The 21305-nt window shown below is 40.3% G+C and overlaps 2 protein-coding genes across 6 annotated transcripts; one reads left to right on the forward strand and one right to left on the reverse strand.

The window, feature by feature from the left end:
• Positions 1-608: 608 nt before the first annotated feature.
• On the reverse strand, positions 609-13920 carry nol9 (nucleolar protein 9). Of its 4 annotated transcripts, none has more exons than XM_046869510.1 (14): positions 13240-13523; positions 13098-13157; positions 11400-11958; positions 9726-9948; positions 9475-9623; positions 9031-9175; positions 8388-8484; positions 6624-6721; positions 6321-6482; positions 5984-6236; positions 5229-5343; positions 3609-3783; positions 3043-3176; positions 609-834 (listed from the first exon to the last, which is right to left on the reverse strand). In XM_046869510.1, exons 3-14 carry the CDS (start codon positions 11904-11906, stop codon positions 706-708), a joined length of 2187 nt encoding a protein of 728 aa, XP_046725466.1. In that variant the 5' UTR covers positions 11907-11958; positions 13098-13157; positions 13240-13523; the 3' UTR covers positions 609-705. The 4 variants fall into 4 exon arrangements, with proteins under 4 accessions (XP_046725466.1, XP_046725463.1, XP_046725464.1 ...); XM_046869507.1 differs by having other exon boundaries at positions 13098-13134; positions 13240-13522; XM_046869508.1 differs by lacking the exons at positions 13098-13157; positions 13240-13523 and adding an exon at positions 13791-13920.
• On the forward strand, positions 13727-20697 carry zbtb48 (zinc finger and BTB domain containing 48). Of its 2 annotated transcripts, none has more exons than XM_046869506.1 (10): positions 13727-13865; positions 14609-15327; positions 15746-16210; positions 16360-16452; positions 17113-17199; positions 18648-18802; positions 19141-19277; positions 19722-19886; positions 19983-20071; positions 20250-20697. In XM_046869506.1, exons 2-10 carry the CDS (start codon positions 14614-14616, stop codon positions 20562-20564), a joined length of 2220 nt encoding a protein of 739 aa, XP_046725462.1. In that variant the 5' UTR covers positions 13727-13865; positions 14609-14613; the 3' UTR covers positions 20565-20697. The 2 variants fall into 2 exon arrangements, with proteins under 2 accessions (XP_046725462.1, XP_046725461.1); XM_046869505.1 differs by lacking the exon at positions 13727-13865 and adding an exon at positions 13951-14012.
• Positions 20698-21305: the final 608 nt, after the last annotated feature.

Here is a 21305-nt window from a genome sequence, read left to right on the forward strand (position 1 = left end):
GGGTTTGTGCATCGTCATACAGGAACAGGTTCGAGTCTCCTAGTTTAAGTGAAGGTAAAAAAGGGGAAAATCTCATGCTTCCGCCTCCAACGATGTCCTGAAAAAAAAGTCAGGTGTCCTAATACTTTTGTCCATATAGTGTGTCAAAAGTTCTTTAAATCTAACCAAAAATGGGCCTCAGTGGATTTTTTTGTAAGATTTTTTACAAACAAATCTTTCACATTTAACTCTTCCGACTGCTCTTTTTCTGCAAATGATTAATGAAGAAAAAATGGAAAAAAAAATAAAAAATTATATATATATATATAACACATTTTTTAAAACAAATATTGTCTATTAAGTCATTCAGTGAAACAATGGTTTTCTTGACAAAAAAATCAAACCAAATTTAATATCTTACAATCTGTACAGCCTGGGAAATTTTACCAAACTGACATATGAACAGTATGCAAATGCAAGCAAATGGCTTAGTAAAGTAGACAGGAAGTAAGTAAAGGGGAAAAAAAAAAAATGAATTGTAGACAATTATATCAGGGTCCGTTCCCATCATGCACCATGTCTTTACACGATACACTGATCCAAGAAAACAAAAAACGGCTGTCGCTCTGTACATTCGGTGGCAGCTGAAGCCTCTTTATTTGGTCTAAAAAACAAGTACAGGGATACAAACATCGTTCGCTGAAAGTGAAATCCGTATAAGAGAGCTTAGTTATTTGTTTTAGTTTTGACGAAACCGGACCTCGCGAGCCCTTTGAAAACGTGGACTTTTCCTGCGCCCGTGATCTCAAAGCTGTAATCTGTGGTGACGTAAGGAAGCTCCGTCTCAACACCATGCTGGAAGAGAAAAAAAGGACAGTCGTGTGATTTTAAACAAAGAAAGTGGAAAAGACTAATAATATTAACAGTTCATCGTAAAAAGTAACCGAACGTAATGGATGCCATTGAATTGCACGAGACCTCAAAGACATTTGTTCGAAAAACGTGTCCTCTTGTAAAGCATGGAATAATTTTCTTCTCTGGGTGTGCTAATTTAAGTGCGAGTTTATAGAGGAAGTTCCTGTTGTTCATTCATGGTAATTTTCACTTACAAACTCGTTTTGCTGCATTCTGTGTTCTGGGTTGCAGTAATAGCTAATTGCAGTTCATTGATGAGTTCTGCACCAGTGAAGTTCAAATTGCTATTGCTGTCTATAAGAACTAACTTGCCACATCATCAGTTCGGAATAATGATCACAAGTGAGGTTGGTGTGACTTTTGCCTCATGTGTGAACTTTACAACAGGTTGCGAGGTTTCTACGTTGGTGACCAACAGTTGTTGGTTCTATATTTCTTATTGCTATTAAGTCATTGACACATTTGAGGTCTGTAAAGCATGTACAAATACACTATATGGATCAAAGTTTGTAGACACCGGACCACCTGTCCCCATTTGCCATTCTAATAACGATCTTCTAGGTAGGTGTTTCACTAGATGTTTGAAGCGAGTTTGTGGAAATTTGTGTTCATTCAGCCACAAAAGGTGTTCAACAGGGTTGAGGTCAAAGACCATTCAAGATCTTCCATTCCAACCATGTTGTAATAGTGTTGATCTCTTACTTGAAGTGGAGGGAGAATTTAATGCTACAGCATCCAAAGACACATGGAAGAACCACTTGGAAAAGTCAGGTGTCCCAATACTTTTGTCCATATGGTGTATACACTGCCAAGTGGCGTTAAGGAAAACCAGGAAAACGATACAGTGCAGGTTTAAATCCCTGACGATTATTCATCCATCAGTGGTGGTCTAAGAGAGAGATCAAAACTAGCCTTGCTCTTTGTCAGAGTCACGCTAACCACTGCGAGTGCTGAGGTACATAATAGAGGGCGGTAAAATGTGTAACTCGTAGCACGAGAAACGGCTTCAAAAGCTGTGGTTGTTGTCTGTTATTTTTACGTGACAACTGTGTTTTACATTGCAAACAGAAAAAAGTCCCACAGACCATTTGTGCATAAGGTGTGGGGAGGGTGTAGGGGGAGGGAACATGGTATAACTACATCCTACAAGTTTGAAAGCACACTGTTGCTATAGTGTTGGGTAAATATGTAAAAACCTGAGACTGCCTTTCTCTGTCTAAACGTGTAAGGAAATTACTATGAGAAAGCCTGCAGACTAAATCCATACCCAATATTATCATCTCTACCAAGATACTTATTTGTTTAAATATACACTATATGAACAAAAATATTGGACACCTGACTTTCCCAGCCATGTGGTTCTTCCCGAATATGTTACCACAAAGTTGGAGACCCACAATTGTATAGGACGTCTTGGTATAGATGTAACCTTCAACCTCCATCAGTACCCACCACCCTTGTGCCTGGATAAGCAAAAAAACTCCACGGAATCTATTCAAACATCATCCCAGAAGAGTGGAGCTTTTTATTACAGCCAAAAGGGACTAAATGGGAAATCGTGTGTCCATAAAGAAGCAATCTTACACTCAGGTGTCAACAAACCTTTGGACAATGGTGTACTTTATGGGGGACATTGTAGAACAGTTTTCTACGATATGTTTCAAGAAATAATGGTTTTCGAACGATATAATTGACAGCGATTGAGTATGGTAAACCTTAACAACAATTTACCTATAATGAACATTGGGTTGGGGTGGTGGTGGTACACAGATGAGAATGGGTTCGCTTTTAAGACCTATTTTCTTCCTCATACCATCTCATTATGGATAAACATATAGGGATTAATAATAATAATACAAAAATTGCAGTCTATTTAATTCTGAAAAGCTGCTTTGGGACAATTGTTACTTTACCAACACCCTCGTGGTGGAACGAATACCCACAAGGACACTGTGAGTGACGGTCATGGTCAGGTGTCCACAAACATTTGCCCATATAGTGTATTTTTATTTGTTGTTGATTAAAATCTTGGTTATTGGGTTTTTTTGCCTGTTGTTCCAGAACAAGACCGGATTTCCCAAATGTGAGATAATTCCCTAAAGGAACCTCAGAACAAGGGATCGATTTGCATTCTTCCGTGACTCTTACCTGGACAGTGAGCAGGATTTTCGGCAGTGTGATCTCCCCGAGCAGCAGGCAGTTGACCTGCCTCAGGGTCGCCGGAGGCACTGGGGTGACTAGAAAGTAGAGCCCTCGGGCCATATCCACCCCTCGGAGGACACCTTCAACAATGCAGATTCAACATGAGAGCAACAGTTACTCAACCACAGTCACTTCTTCTTTTACCAGCTATTTTTTGGCAAAGGGGGAGAGAGAAAAAAAAAAAAAAAAAAAAAAAGCAAGCAACAATATGGTACATCCTTGACTCTGTGGTAAAATAAAACCCTGTGAACATGACCTTCTTAATATAAATAAATCAAGTCTGATGGCTTTATCATTCTCCGAAATCTCACTGTTGTCATGGTGTTCAGACGTTTGCTCGGTATCTACATCCTGAGACTAAACTGGAGGGAAAATGGCTATGCTCTGATCATCTCTTGCAAAGGGAACACACGTTCTTGTACATGTTGAAGCCATAGCATGAAAATCTCGTGAATCGGCGTGCCGTGTGTGTAATAGTAGCCGTCCTGGCTCAGGAAATGCTGTGTACGTACCTAAGCCTACGCACTGACAGATGGGCGTTTGAGGCAGTAGCACAGGTCCACCTCTTCCTGCCACTTTTTCACTCAGACAGCAGAGAGCCACTAAACCGGCGTTAGCGGCGTACAGGATGTGGTTGGGTGCCACGTCACAGTGAGTGACTCCGAGAGCGATAGCCGAGTGGGGCACCTACGAGAAGAGCGAGAAAACATGCAATGCTGAATAAAGACTTAACCATGTCCATCTTGTTCAAGCACGCAGACGTCAACATCTGGGTTTCGTTAAATCCTATATAAAAATAATAATAATAATAACAATAATAATACTAGGACAACTACAGAATCTTTTGATGAAAATCAATGTATTCTAAAAAGCAGTAAACAATAAACAGAGTGGAAAAAAAACATGCTGTTACAAGTCATCCTCTTATTCGACATTGGATTTTTTAAAATTCATTAATTTATTTGTATTTATTTTAATTTTTAGCGAAGCAAGTTTCCATTATCACTTACGTTACATGGAGGGACGGGTAACGAGAACCGATATTCTTTTGGACTGGTATATAATACTGGACAAACAATATCGTTAGCGATACTTGCGCTAGTTGTTTGATCTCCGTATACTTCGGTTCAATTGGCGAATTAGCACCAGTGTCAGATGCAACATGTGCAGTAGTGTAATAGTGAACACTAGTGATATAATGAAACATTTACAAACAAAACACGCTTCTATCCCAAGCAGTGCGCCGTATTTATTATGTCTCCGTCGCCCCTCCAGCTGCAACCGCAACTCTCCTGCCCTAGCCTCGTGTGATGGGAACATTCATTATGAATGTTTTTAATACTAGTAGTCTTTGGGGACACCACATCGGTTTTAAAATGTAAATCTAAATATGAATAAACCCACAGGAAACGCTCGGCTAGAAAAAGTTTTGACTGTCAGTAAAGAATGAGACACCCACGAGCAGCCCGTTTACCATAGTGATGAGTGGGTAGAAAGAAATGATGGTGTCATAGAGCTGTTTTTAAAATCTAGTGTGAAAGATTTATCCTTCACTATGGTGGAGTTAAGCTGGTTCAGGTATAGTAGGCAATAGATGAGTTAAATAAGCAATAGATACGTTTTCTCTCTTTTTGAAGGCCCAAGGTTCAGGGGGGTTAAAAATAACTCAAAAACTTTTCACATCATGTCTTTCTGTACCAGTAGTATCGTGTGTAGTATCGATAACAGTATCAATGAGTACCAATCAATAAGTAAATACTTTCCCTGAAAAAAAATACTTTCCCAAAAAATACTTTTTGGCTGATTATTCTCTCCAATTTGGTTTTCCCTACAACAGTGTTTTGGTTGAACAGCCAGGAGGTCAGCAAAAAGAAAAGAAAAAAAAAAAAATGCAGAGAATGGGCCTTTTCGATTGGCTTATAATTGGAGTGTTGTGGACTTTCATATCTGAACCATCAACTCACACTTCTGCTCAAAGCAGTTGTTTTTCGGGCGTTTTTTTTTTTTTAACCTGAGTTACACAATAAATATGCTTTGATCTATGCAAAAGCGTATTACTTCTGAATTTTGTGCCAAAGATTAGAATGATAACCGAAGTAAGAAAAGAAAAAAAAAAAGTGGATCGTGTGTACCTGGTAGGGGGTGAAGCAGTGCAGGGGGCAGATAGGGCCGGGTTCTGCAGACTGTAGCTGGCTGAAGTATCCCAGCAATGCCAGCTCACGCAGCTCGTTACTGCGCTGATGACGCCTGCACAGAGGAACATGCAGAAAAAAAAAAAAGCTACAATGCAAAGTACTTCTCTTTTCTTTATTGTTTCGAATGCATTCCAAAAAATGACACTAGGTTTTTGGTGATGCTACATAATAAAACATTCACAGCTGCCTGCACGTTAGGGTTGAAATGATTCCTTGAGTAACTCGAATACAAAAAACAACGAGGCTTCGTTTAGTCCATTTAACTACACACGGAGAACCGTGTTTCCCCAAGGACTGTTATTACTGACGCACCACCCACTAAATTCTAGAGCTCTCTGGACAGATAATGCAGAAGCCTACAGAATAAAAAAGGAGAAAAAAAGGCGAGGGGAGATGATTTTGGCCAACGAAAACGTCAGAACGTTTCCAAACTTTAAGATCAGTTTAAACTAAAACGGAGAAAATGCTGTGCAGCACGTTTATCTTTTTTCCAAAGTCATTTTAAATCAATAAAGAGTCAATAAAAGAGTTTAGGATTTTACAGATATTCTTGTAGGCAATTTCCTTGAAAGAAAGAAAAAAAAGAGGAAAAACAAAGAAAAAGCACTTTTTATCCGATTACTCGAATAATCCATGGAATAATCGGTAGAATACTCGATAGCTGCAGCCCTACTGCACTTCACCCGGCTTACATTTCCCCGGATGTCCCGGCTCCTTCGAACTCCGAGTGGATGCTGAGGAGGAGGTGACCCCGTGCCGAGAGCTGATTGGCCGGTTCCTCCGCGAGGGCAGACTGCGCCGGTGGATGAGTGTGCCAGCCTTGGGCAGAGCGCAGGAAGTCGGGGTTGAGAGTATGGCACTGGGGCGTGTCACCGTAGCTCAGCTGCACCACATGGGTGACGGAGAATAAGCGAATGAGGTCGACCAGCACCTGGAAGCCATGCCCTGTGCCAGAGAGAAAAAAAATGTCTACAGACGTCTCACACCCACACACTGTTTCCTACAAAATATACCCCATACACGGCTGACCTTTAACCCATCCCATGGTGTTAATAATGACCGGGTTTTCTCCGCTGTAGTGTCTCCACAGGGTCTTGAGTGAGTCCAGGTAGCGGTCTAGATCGGACTGGCATTCTGCTTGGCCGTAAAACACCATGTGCTCTGGCTCTCGTTGGTGTGTGAATGGAGGGCCTGAGGGAGAACACGACACCTGCTGTCAGTATTTGTGAATAACAGGCATGTTACGAATCCTAGTCTTAAGAATAGTGAGACACACACACACACACACACACACACACACACACACACACACACACACACACACACACACACCTAACAGTGGCTCGGTCACAGTGATTAAAGAGAGACACCCGGGAGGCGTGAACTCCGTCTGGCCAAGATCACACTCCAGATACTCCACGCTTGCAGTGCTGCAAACACACACACAAAGATGTGTATTAAATGAGACACTATTATTTAAGAATTGCAATGTTCCTAATAGTCCGAGCATATTTCCTAAAAATATCATTTGAATATGAGCAACCTTTCGAACATGAAATGACGTCTAAATAACATTCGTGGTCTTTCGTTATTCCGCAGCACTTCTGTCAGACTAACTGCACCCGCCTACATGGAGAGAAAAACCCCCATGACTTCTCTCATGCTCAGGGATGGGGGTTGTGGGTTTCAGCCACTCCAGGTTCACGGTATAACCAGCATCTTTGTTTTTGTTTTTTTGTTTTTTATCTCTTTCTCACATAAACACCATTTTATTTTCCCACCTGCAACTGACCTCATCAATACAACCATGATGGGAAGTCACCATCATCTGACTTGCTTACATAAACACTAACAGTACTTTGATGGAAACCCCACACTGTCCATTTCATGTGTGTTACATTAACAATCAACACTTCTATATGGCAACCCCGCATCCGGGAAAAAGTCACTTTACCTTTCCACAAACCGTATAGTTAATGTCTTTATCTTTATTTGAAATTTTATTTACCTCGTTTTTTTATAGCACCATGACAGCATGATTATATATATATATATATATATATATATATATATATATATATATATATATATATGTATATATTTATATAAAATTTGTATTATTTTTTTTCCAATTAAATTTTTTTTTGTTCCGTTTTTTTTATTCATTAAAATAATATTTTAATATTTTAAATTAAATATTTAATATTGATCTAACAATATTAAAAAAAAAAACAGGCTCCTGTTGTTGTAGCTTTTCCTATAGTATATATCTTTTTGTAAATGTAACATCAAACTTATGGACACTGGATCACAACTTATGCATTACTTTCATCTGGTAAAAAAACAAAACTGGATGAAAGGAATGACTTGGATTTTTTTTTTAACACCTGGCAACCTTCCTTTAAATGAAAAACATTGATCCTCGATTCTAATTAGTTGCGAGATTAGAATTATTATTATTTTTTCAAATAAAGACTTGAAATGTAGAAATATAAACATCTAAGATTTTATCACTTTTGGCCAAATAGACGTGAATTCTCTATTTTTATCTATCAAACTCTACGCTATTTCTATCATTTGAACTATCGAGATTGGTATTTCAGATTTCTTTTCCCCCGGTATACGTGACTAATTTGAATTATACACACATACATAATTATAATTACTATGATTACTATTATAATTATGGAATATAATTAGACAAATTATTCTCGTCTAGGTTTATCAGCTTCCAACACTGAATATAAGACAACACTATAAACCACGCTGTTGTTCTGATCGTGTGTAATCGATGATGAATGCATGAGGAATCTTGGTTTTGTTGATTTCGCCGTGTGAACTTTCGCATAGCCTCGCGATTGGAAATGCAAAAAAAAAGAAAGAAAAAAAGGGAAACTCCCTTCACGATGATTTACATAACTGGTTCTAAAAACAGAACGTATGGTGGGTATGTAGGATAAAGTGTCGATATGCAGGTATGAAAGTATGTAAGATAATATCACACCGGTGACACACCTTGCGTTTTGAAACAAAAATGGTTGCGTCACACGGCGTATGGAACGCTGAAAAGACTTTAACCTTTATGAAGATGCTTACTGGTTAAGCAGGCTGTTGATGAGATGCCTGTTGAAAGTCGACTTGCCAGAGTTTTTGGCCCCGCAGACGAGAATAATGGGACAGCGATCAAAATCCCCTGTGGGGGGAAAAGAGAGAAGAGTTTTTCACTGTAGACAATGTAGACATTAGAGATTCCCTTGTCGAGAGCGACTTACAATTATCTCAGTTATACAACTCAAGCAGGTGATGGTTAAGGGCCTTAACCATTGGGCCCGGCAGGGGCAGCTTAAAGGAGCTGCGATTTGAGATCTTCCGATGGAAAATCACCCACTTCAACCATTGAGCTAGATGATCTTTTGAATAGGAGTTCAAAAACCACTGGCCAGTTAAAAAGAAACACCTGTACCTAATTATGACTGTGCAACATTAAGACCCCTGACATTTTCCAGCCATATGTGCTTCATCCCTAAACTGTTACCACAAAGCTGGACGTCTTTGAATGTGGTGAATTAACAGCAAATAGGGACTAAATGTGGAATGTTCAAAAACCACAAACTGATTTTATCAGGTGTCCAAAGAAATTTGTCTGTACACTATATGCTAGTATGCACACACACAAGTTTGCATCATGTTGTAGTTTTAATTAAGACACCGTAATGCATAGATGTTGGAGTGTGTGTACCTTCCCATGCACTGAGCAGGCGACTGAGCGCCTCTTTATAGCTGTTTGATGCCACCAGACCACGTGCACAGGGGCCCTGCAGCGCCGTCACGCCCACGGCAGAGAGAGCTGGGTTATACACGGCAGCCTGGGAGTGCAGCTCCTTCTGCAATACACACACACACACACATTGTATATGCACGTCATCTTCAAAAGCTCTCGACAGGCTTTTTGTGGTCGACTTCGGTGTTCTGCATGATCATGATCTCTCTTCTTCTGCAATCCACCAGCAGCCAGGAAATGAAGTTTAAATTTAGTGCAATGCAAACAACACGTCATACGTAGTGGTGCATTTTTAATGTGTGTGTGTGTGTGGGTGTGTGTGTGTGTGCACCATATAAATCGCCATGATATTGTGTAATGCTAAAAAAAAAAAAAAAAAAAGCCTAAGTAGTATGGCCTCACCGAGCTGAGGTCGAAGAGATGGCTGAAGGAGCTGCCGAAGCTGGAGAGGAAGCGTGTGAGGGGCGTGTCCAGCGGCTGAAGCAGCACCACGCATGAATCTGCATCCACCTCGCTCAGCAGTCTCGTACGAGCCTCGGCAACGGCGCCGCCTATGTTACACCAAACAAAAATAAAAAATCTAATCTAATCTTTTCTAAATGAAGAACACAATTTGGAAGAAAAAAAGCACGACATCATTCCTAAGCCCTTACCTGGCAGGAGGTACTTGCGGACGATGGCTTTGGCCTCTAATCGAGTTTCCCTCCTGCTTTTGGCTGAGGATGTGCACTCGACCATGGCCTTGATGGTGAGCGGACAGTGGGACGATGGGGAGAAGAGCGGATACGGCTGCTGGCCTTGCTCGATTGTAAAGCCCATCACTTCCACACGACCGCTCAGGCACATCAGCAGGCACGTTCCTCGGAAACATAGGGACTGCAAAAGCGAGAAAGAGAGAGAGAGCAGAAACCCATGAGGCGTACAAATGACAAAAACGCTGTTAGTAGGAAGTATCTCCTAACATGATTAAAATAGTCATGTCCATGTGTACATGTAATCATAACAGCAAAAAAAAAAAAAATGTATGATGGCAATTAAATGCACCCCCAAAATACACACTATAAATCTTTAAACTACATAAACAACCATATGATTTTTTTTTTTGGCTAATAAGAAAAAAAAACTTCAAAAAGTCTGATCATGTTCCAATTCGCTCATAAACAATAAAGGAAATATGTGCTGAGAAACATTCAGTTCGGTTTGTAAAGCCGTGGTATGATTAAATAAACCGAATGTCAATAATGATTTATAAATATCTCTTCAAACTTTCGAAAATAGAGCGAATTTAATTCCTGCGTTCTACTCGCACTAATTTGCACACGTGTAATGGCTGAGTTTCCGGCTTAGTAAACTGTGGTATGGGTGGAAAATGTTCGGTTTGCATCAAAACTGTGCTTTGTTTTGAACAGGGTGGAAATGTTTCAATATAAAAATGCAGTACGGAAAACAGTGACCTTTTTTACTCTATTGGAAGATGCAATGCTTCAGACAGCAGGCAAGTAAATATGCTCAGACCTCCAACAAAGGACTGACTAGCACAATAACAACAACGAGTACAAAAATGTTATATATATATATATATATATATACATACACACACACACACATACACACACACACCTGTTAATAACACGTTAATGCAAATTCATTTTAACGGCACTACTGTTATGAACGAGTGATTAATGCAGCGTACGTTTCTGTTTAACATTTTTTATTTAAAAAAATATATACGTAAATATAAGAGTCGAAACTAAAACCTTCAACGTGGCACACATTTATTAACAACGTCTATTCTTTGCTCAGATTTAGAGAAAAAAAAAAGCAAACAATAATAAAAAAATATTTTTAAATCACTACACATTTGTTTTAATGATGCGCCGAGTCTCAAATCGAGCAGCAAAATCCGCCATGACGCACACGTCCGGCAATTAAAACCGTCCGGGTGGAAACGTGGTTTAAAACACCATAATTACTTTAAAACGTTTACAGAGTATTTTTACGAGCTGCTCTGTCATCTGAAAATGTAAAAGAGTCTGTTTAAACAGCTGGAGCAGTGCAAAGAAAGAGAAGTAATAGGAACCTGGTATTTTTAGGTTCTTTTAATAGACTTGAACAAGTTCTTCAAAAAAAAAAAATCTATAAACTTTGAAACATGTCTAGTCTTCATGCTCTATGTTGACTATGGTTTTACTAATAATAAACATACATTTGCATAAAGCATCCATATTTATCCATGCCCGTGTTGGAGTATTGAGTTGCAATTAATCACGAGTTAACTCATGACAATCACATATATATATATATATATATATATAGCTTTATTTTACCTGGCCTTGCTTCAGTACTAACACTGTGTGGTTCTGGGAGCGTTCATACTGCGCGTGGTATTCCAACACCTCCACTTCCTCAGACTGATTTAAAACCGAGTTCCCTTCTCCTTCTTTCTCGGCACCGTTCTGAAGAACGCTCTTGGCGTAAGACCTCCAGACCTGGGAGTCCTCCGAGTCGCTCTCCGTCTCCAGCTCAGTACCCCCGTTGGTGTGGACGTGAGGACAGGGTGCAGACAGAGCCTTGCCTTTAGCCTGAGATGAACATTTGTCTTTGGACGTCACAGTTGCAGCCTTGGTGTAAGCCTTCTGTAAGCGCTTCACCTTGGGCTTCTGTCTGTTAACCAGCTCATTCTCAAACTTTGCCGTCGAAGGCCTGGGATTCTGGCCAGAAGGGTCCACGTGCTGGTTCTTCTTCCCGTGAGTGCGCCACTTGTTTTTGGAGTGGCGTTTCGTAGCATTTCGATTCTCATGTTTGGAGCGAGAGGAGACTTTATGCACCTTCATGGTTGTGGCTTGTGAACTTTCATTGGCACTGGCTCATGGTGTGAAAAACCACCTAGTTGGAATACAAAAAAAAAGATATTAGATTCGCAAGAAATGGTGTGAGAGCAGTAACTTGGTTCCTTATGCTCATGCAGTCACTTTTGAAACTAATGTTTAAGGATATCAGGGTGATGATGTCACGTATTGCTCGAATGATTTACACTGCAGACAATAGCATTTTAGATGCACCACCCAGAAATGCCATGCGCTTTTAGAGTTACTCCATATGTGCTTTCGCTGACGGAAACCACTAACGGCAGCCACGGTGTCAGAGAACGTCACCAGGAGGAGTCACAGGCATCCGAAAGGTAGATAACCCTCATGGACCGATCAGCTATCTTATTCAGTCTGCACTAGCGACTATCCAAATGAACAGCTTCATGTTCTGGGAACTGTTCTGGAAAAGTCACAACACCTGATTGCCAAAGCTCATTGGTTCATCCCTCATCCAAAGGACTAAACTCCAGTCTTTTTTAATCAAAATGAGGTGGATGGTCAATAAGCACACAGTCAATGTCAACAAACTGCTGCAGCACAACAAGACCCAACCCTGTAGGCGGGACATGCGTCCAAAAGAGCATCTGATTGGATGGACACAAGACTAGTACAGGATGATCTTAACAAACGAACAAATAAAGATTTTTTTTTTCTATGAGGAAATACATGCTATTTGTTTTTGCATTTTTTTAATCTTAGACTTTGTTTAAGACACATAGTGATTTTTGAATAAAAGTGTTTTTGCCACATCAGGATTTTATTACATTAAAAATGTATCTTATTACATCAATTTTCGGCAACTCGTCGAGCGCCCCCTGTGGTCTGATTCCATTTTAGCGCACTCCTGAACCCCGAGTGCACTACATAGACTGCTGAATCCACTATCTCCTACCCTACTTAGGGCACATTTACAGGGAGCAAGAAGCCATTTGCGATTCGCGCAGGGTCACTCTTATTACTGTATATTAACACATTACTAAACGAACCAGCATCGAGTTATATTGAACCTCTGTGATATTTAGATTAATTTGACCTTTTAGAAAGACCAAGTAGTCAAGAATCGCTATGGATTTTCAAGAATTTCAGGCAAACCTTCCCAATTTCTCCTTAGCAAAAAAAAGCATTGCATGCTACATAGCTAGTAGTAGCACTTACCTCTTTAAATGGCTAGCTGATAAAAATATTCAAGAATCTGCAGCCATAAACAGGAATTCACTGTTTAATACATAAATCTTGATGTATGCATGATCATGTGTTTATTATTATTATTATTATTTAATAGCTAGAGTTCAATTACCAGCTAGGATCTCTCCATGTGAGCAGTCCTGCAGTTCTTTAACGTCAACGTTAACAATAATATTAACCCTCAAACGAAGACAAACGTTAACCCCCTTTTATGCTTTGCAAACGCTCCTACACTAAAGTGAGACAAAAACGACCATGTTGTTAAAATATTATAAAAAATCTAAACACAGCCCGTTGTCTAGCGTATGCTCCAAAAGCGGTATGGAACGAACAAGGGGATGGACAATACGAAATATCCCGGGGTTTAAAACGAATTATTTCATGTTCTTAATATACAGAAAGTGTAATGTATTGCTACGGTTAAACAATTAAAATACATTTATAATCATGTATTAACTTCTAAAACCGAGTTTATAGCTTGGTAACGCAGGTAATATGATATTAAAATATTTCCTAAACAAAATATAAACTCCTTGAAACATATTGCTTGGCCAACTAGTAAACGTCATTTCCTGCTTTTTTTTTAACCAACATGGCGGCTTTGTATTTTGTAGTCGAATAAAAAGCATTTCGTGTTAAAGATGTTATTTATTTATTACATACCAGTTTTAAAGCGTAGATCGGATTTATTTATGAAAGAGCATTGCGTGAGGTTGTAGAGACTGCAGCCACGGAGAGGTAAATCATTCACTGCTGGTTTAATGGAGCGGACTTTAGGGAGCGTCACAAAAATACGCACACGACTCTCAACGTCGAGTTCATACAACCAGGTGGATCACTGCAGCCATTAAGGCACTGGATAAAATGTGGAGAATGCATGAAGATGTAGGATAGAAAAATAACAGAAAATACAAATATTTTCACGCATGATAATGGCAGTGTTTGACACCCAGTTCTATATTGCAGACAGTATTTCATGGCTCAGATCTAATACATTATATACTGTTAATTTATTCTATATAGAGTGCAACTTCTTAATGCAAAAAAATCCAAATAATCATTTTCTATTAAGAAATTGCAAATATGCAATCGATGACAAAACATACTGTGTATTGGATGAACCCTAAATAGTCGAAAGCGTGTGAAGAGATCGACAACCACGTGACCATTACAAATTTGCAGTAATGTGTCAATAATATTTTTTTTCCCCATGATGTTGAGGAGTTTTATGTTAGAACTAGAGTTAAAAGATTTCTTGGGTATTGAAATTAAAGAAAAAAAGTAAAAAAAAAAAAATTAATATGAAAAAAAAAAAGAAAAAGGTTTAGAAGATGAGGGGGTGGGGCTAAGTAACATTGGGGCGTGTCTAGTTTGCATATCTAAACAATCTCACTTTCTCAATGAATTTATATATATTTCCAATTTATTGCTTAATTAATATGTATATAATGTCACTGCATTGCATTCTTTTTGTCATGTAGTCCTAATGGATCGAAGCACACTAGATGGTGCTCACGCCAAGTGGGTTTTGTCCGAGCTGAACCAGCAGAGGGGGCTTGGAAAGTTCTGCGATGTGATGCTGAACACCCCAAGCGGTCAAGTGTTCCTGGCCCACCGCAACATCCTCGCTTGCTTCAGCCATATTTTCCGGGACTTACCCTCCTCCACGACATGCACAGAGATCAACCTGCCACAAGAGTGTCCCGATGAGGGCCTGGAGCTGCTGCTGCATTTCTTCTACACTGGTGATCTCGAGCTGAACAGCGAGACTGAGGTGAAGGTTCGACGGGCTGCAGATGATCTATCCGTTCCTGATTCCCTCGTTCCTGCTCAGAAGCTGGTCAGAAGCGATGGGAGCGAAGACGGCGAAGGGAAGTCACTTTTCCTCTCAGGGTCCGTGGACACCAAACCGCACTTGACCGCTGTGCCACAATCAGCAACTCAACCAGAGGTGACCAGCGATGGAGAAAACCCGACGAGGTCAGAAGTTGTAGATGTGGAGCGCGCTGATTTTCTCAGCACCAACTCATCCACCACCACTCGATCTGGCAGGAGGGTCCGGGGTCCAAGCAGGCTGGCCAGAGAGGACGTCGTTCCTGTAGCCCCAAAACTCAGTGCAACAAGAAGAAGAACTGCATCTCTCGAGGCCAAAGACGAACGCATCACACCCACTGATGGAGAACAGAGCAATACGCATGTGGCAAGTGAATTTATTAATTAATCATTTATTATTAATTCATAAATAGTGGTTTTACCGGGCTTGAAATAGGTTGGACCGTATTTGCCGATAACCGATTAATCAATAGTTTTTGTTTTGATTAATCGATAGTTTTGAAAATGGATACTGGATTAAAAAAAATGCTCCATGTAAAATAGCACTGAAATTGATCACAATACAGTCATGTGACATCAGAGACCTCTCCGAGACATGAATCTGGTCCGTATTGTTTCAAATTCAGGACATTATGTAGATGATTCAGTCGGTTTGCTTCTAGTTTACACCAAGTTTTTCAGAATGAAAGTCTGAAAGTCTAAATTAGTAATTAAGGTTTGTGTCCATGTCTTTTTGTTTTTTTCCTCCCTTTATTTTTCGCTTCATCTCATATATGGTATGGCAGGTCAAATCAAAGGTCATCATGGCCCTGCTTTGCCCTGCAGGCTTTAGTTTGGGCATCTCCACTCTATATTCTGGTTTCGTCTGTGCAGGACGGTCCTCCAAACGGGGACGAAGACGACGAGGACGGTGCAGGGATTTTTACAGAGGACACGGACGAAGAGTACACGCCGCACCAGCCACCCGTGGCGGCGTTTATAAAGCTCCGCGAGGGAAGCGCAGACGGAAAGGAAGTGTCGACGGGAAAGAGAACGGAGACGGAGGTGGGTCGACGACGGACGCGAAGAAGGACTCCGTTCAGTGTCCCACGTGCCACAAGACGTTCCTCAGCAAATACTACTTGAAAGTCCACAACAGGCGGCACACCGGGGAGAAACCTTTTAAGTGTGACAAATGTGGGAAATGCTATTATAGGAAGGAGAATTTGCAAGAGCATGAGGCCAGGAACTGCCTCAGCAGGACTGATATGGTGAGGAAGAAATAAATAAAATGAATAATAATAAATAAATAAATAAATATTTGTTAATGGGAACATAGCAGGCAGCGTATAAATGGCTTGAAGAATTTTTTTGTATGCATTGACTATTTTACCAAACTCAAACACCTTTTTCGGTCCAGATGTTTTTCTGCTCTAGGTGTCCCATGAGCTTTAAGAAGAGACAGGAACTGCGGATGCACACAGTCTCGCACACGGGCGAGATGCCGAATAAGGTCATTTTCTATTTAAATAGCAAATATAAATGGGCCAAAAAACAAGATTTTTACATAATTGATAATAAACAGTGACGTATGTATTAAAGCAGGAATCAAACACTTCAGGACATGCCGCTATGCATGTCACGTGCATCCTGTAGTGTTTTATTCTTACAGTATACACCACATAAATCACAGTTCATTTACTAAACACCATGCTTTTTATACATTTATATAGATTTAATGGTGTTGAACGTCCACTTATAGTATTCACCATATGGACAAAAGTCTCTGGACACCTGAGCATTAGATGAAGTGCTTTTTCAGCATTTCACATTTCGTCCCCATTTGCTTTTATAATCTCCACTTTTCTTTAAGGAGCGTGCTTGTGGAGATTTGTGATCATTCAGTCACAAAGGGTGTTAGTAAAGTCAGAAGGCAGCCAAAGACATCCTATACAGTTGTGAGCTTTCAACTTTGTGGTAACAGTTTGAGGAAGAACGACGTATGGCTGGAAATGTCAGGTGTTCAATTCTTTTTTGTCCATCCATACATATATATATATATATATATATATATATATAATACGGATAATGAAATAATTATAGGCTACTTTGAAGTATAATTTTTTTGTTGTTGTTCATGTTGTAACTCTCTCTCTGCTTTTTTTTTTTTTAGTGCACTTCATGTTCGGAGCAGTTCATGCAGAAGAAAGAGCTCCGAAATCACATGATCAAAGTCCACGGAGCTCCGAAACCATATTCAGTAAGAAGCCGGCTTTAAGACGTTTGTTTCGTGACGGCACACTAAGCTCGATTCAGTTTCAGGTTATTTTCAGGTGCTTTTAACAATGACACAAGGAACAGTATTTATGACAACAGCAGCAGGTCGGAATATACAGTATCGGGATGAGATCTGCGTGAGAAGGTTTGGGAAATGAAACACATCCGCAATTGCGATTAACGTTTATATCCAAAAGCCGGAGGAGTGACGATGGAAATGTTATTATAACGTTTATTATTAACCCAAAGGAATTTCTTTAACAAATATTGATGCAAGCAAACTGTGTATTAACACAACAATTAAGAATATATAAAATATATAAATTTACGATTATGGGAGTATTTTTTTTATTGGTCTTTCAATTTTCAACAAAAGTACAGCATTCCCCCGGAAGTTCTGAAAATCCGTGAATTTTGGACGCACCACCATATCCTCTATGGTACCTTAGTGAATTCATCTAGACATTTCCACTTTATAAACGTACAGTGTTTGAACAAATCCTGCGCTTCTATTGGCTGAGTCAACAGCCTTTCTCGCCTCCGGATTGGTCAGAGAACTCGGTTAGTAAGTTGGTTCCTTTGTGATGCGTTCTCAACAGAATATGTGACGTAACAGACATAAATGCTTTAGCAATCACTTAAAATGTATAATACAATAATGTTTTGAAAACTTGTATGAAAAATGTTATTCCTAATGTTCCTGAACATTCGGTCCCGCTAAAAAATTCCCGCAAATTTTAAGATAATCCGTAACTTGCTGTAAATTAGGTTCCAAATAAAAACCTGTGAATTTTCCAAGCTGCGAGTTCCGAGCCGCAGATTATCGGGGGTTTTACTGTATTATGTAGTTCCTGTTACAGTTTGTCCAGTATTGTGTAACTTTGTGGACAACTGACTATAAGATTCGTATGCGTTTTATGAACATCCTTTTCCACATTGTTCCCCCTTTTGGTGTTCTAATAACATCCACTCTTCTGGGATAATGTTCCACTAGAGTGTGGCGATGTTGTTGCTGATTCAGCCACAAGGATGCCAGTACAGTCACATACTGATAAAGATGAGGAGGCCTAGGGTGCAGTCAGAGTTCCAATTCATTTCAATAGGGTTGAGGTCAGAGCTCTATAACTCAAGATCCTCCATTGCAACCCATGTAAAGCAGATCTTCATGGAGTGCTTCTCTGTGTACAGGAGTATGGTCATGCTGAAACAGGTTTGCGTCTCCTAGTTCAAGTGAGCGGAAAATTTCATGCCACCACATGCAGACATCCTGTATTCTGATTAATAATAATAATAAAGGATAATTCCTCATAGTAAACATTTAAAAATTTGATATTACAAAAGATGCCCTGAGACGCCGGGGCTCAAAGCGTATACATTCAAAGACATTTTTTTTCCATATATGATTTCCTTCTCGATCCTGTTTATTTCTAGTGCTCGCTCTGCCCCAAGAACTTCCTGTCACGCACCGAGCTGCGTCTCCACGAAGCCGCCAAGCACCGCGGGGAGAAGCTGTTCGTGTGTGAGGAGTGCGGCCATCGAGCTTCCAGCCGCAACGGCCTACAGATGCACATCAAAGCCATTCACAGGTTTCCTTTACAATCCTATACCGGAGAGATACAGAGTAGCCGTAGAACCTCCATATAGGGCCACCTATAGACGGATAAAAAGACGGATAAAACAATGTAAAGTGTGTCAGTAAGGTGCTGGATTTTTCATGGATACACAGACACAAGGCATTTAAGGTCATGTTAATAATACAAAGAGACATTATTGTGTACAGACAATAAATAATGTACTTGTTATAGAATGGTTTTTTTTTTTTTTTTTATTACAGAAATGAAGGTTATTGTGTTATTGGTGCTAATAGTCATGTTTCTGCTTTGTCAAAAACTCAACATGAACACACCCGACCTCCTCTCTGCAGGAAGGAGCGTCCGTTCGTGTGCGAGATCTGCAATCACGCCTTTACCCAGAAGGTCAATCTGAACATGCATCTCCGCACACACACAGGGGAGAAACCGTATCAGTGCCACCTGTGCGGCAAGACCTTTCGCACTCAGGGTAATTTCATTTCTAAACGTTTCTATCGGCAGTCCGTATGCCGTAAATCGGGTTGAGATATGATTAGAACTAGGTGTTGACATAGACTCCTCACCAGGCCACATCAGTACCTGCCTTTCGTAACACCCTTGTGGCTGATGAACACAAATATCCATAAGCACACTCCAAAATCTGGTGGAACATCTTCTCAGAAGAGTGGAGGCAATTATAAGAGCAAACTGGGACTAAATGTGGAATGCAATTCTCAAAAATCACATTCCATACTTATAACCAGGTGACCCAATACTTTTGGCAATATAGTGTATATTTCAAAAGCTTTGATACAGAGAAATACAGGTATTAATAGGACACTATTACTGTACTGTTTTGAATTTATTTATATGTTCTATTGCATTTTATTGTATTCAAAAATCTTTAGTTCGAATATCACGTGTGTGTACATAGCGAGCCTGGACAAGCATAACCGCACACACACTGGCGAGCGGCCATACAGTTGTGAGTTCTGCGAGCAACGCTTTACCGAGAAAGGGCCGCTGCAGCGCCACATAGCCAGCAGACACCAAGAAGGCCAGCCGCACACCTGCCACATCTGCAACAAGTCCTTCAAAGGTGAGCAGCTGTTTTTGGAAAATTCTGGTTCGTCCTAAAATTAAGCCTGGTCAAGAGCTGGCGGATTTTGGATTTTCGCCGTTTTGTCTTTTCCAGCCATCGAGCAGCTTCGTGTGCACGTACGGAGACACAAAGGGATGAGGAAGTTCGAGTGCACAGAGTGTGGCTACAAGTTCACCAGACAGGTACAGAGACATTCAACAACCTGGGCATCACAGTCAAAGCTGTAGGGATGGTAATACTATAAGGATATAGTGCTTGTCTTCCACCACATGATGTATTACATCATTATTATATGCAAGAGACCCTCTGTCTCTTGCATAGAAGGCTTGATTTCTGTGAACGATGTCCTCTGGTCCTCAGGCTCACTTGCGGCGACACGTCCAGATCCACAACCGCGTGGAGAACTACAACCCACGCCAGAGGAAACTGCGCAACCTCATAGTAGAGGATGAGAACGCAGAGACTACTCCCGCAGGACAGGAGGCGGCAGACGAGGATGCCCTTTCAGCCGAAGAGGAAAGCATGGTGCGGCTTGACTCTGGCGGTGTGAAGGAATCCGTGCAGGAAAGCTTCGGCATGGACGAGGTGATGGAGGTGCTGGTGACTGACACGTTTCCCATTCAGTCAGACCTAGTGGTGGAGCTGCAGGGAGACGGGGCTGATGGCAAAGCTTGAGGGAAGGGTAAGAAGAGCAAGTGCTCCAAGGTGCGATCCTGAGACCAGATTTGTTTTGGTGCATAAGTGAAACGGCAGCCAATTCAAATGCATGCACAGTAAAATAAAGTACAAACTTTTTTTCCTCACTAGAGAGGCTCTGATGATGACGACGGATTTAAAAAAAAAATTATTTACCGAAATATACGGATAAAATAAAGCGTTAAAGATTTAACGCTTGAATGTATCTGCGTAGTCCACAAATAGTTGAATGTGTTTTCAATATTCAACTTGGCAGCCTGGGAAAACCCTTTTCTGGTTTCTTCACCAACATTATATTTGCAGGAACACTATATTACAGAGTAAAGGAAAATATTTTTGGTAAAAGGAAGCTGAACAGCATCTACAGTTAAAGGTGTTTCAGCTAAAGCAGCAGTCGAACCAACTGGAAAAGCCAATTCACTGAAAGGAAAGAAAACAGGATGGGAAGTAATTTCATATTGAATTGCACCAAACTGACCTTCATTTGACCTGTGAATTCACAAGTCTGAAGATCGGAAGCAGGAGGGAATATTGTGTCTTCAGCAAGTAAAAAATTGTAGGATTTACTTATTATTAGGGATTTTTCAAAATCATAAACCCCATGAACGTGTGCTCGGCTTTACTTGTTAATACAATAGAAGTTTATACATTAGACATCAGAATACATGCTTTTTACCTGCTCACCAGAATACAGCCACCACAAGATACAGTATACGGACA

The sequence above is a fragment of the Silurus meridionalis genome, chromosome 16 (assembly GCF_014805685.1).
Source record: "Silurus meridionalis isolate SWU-2019-XX chromosome 16, ASM1480568v1, whole genome shotgun sequence".
Taxonomy (NCBI): Eukaryota; Metazoa; Chordata; class Actinopteri; order Siluriformes; family Siluridae; genus Silurus; species Silurus meridionalis.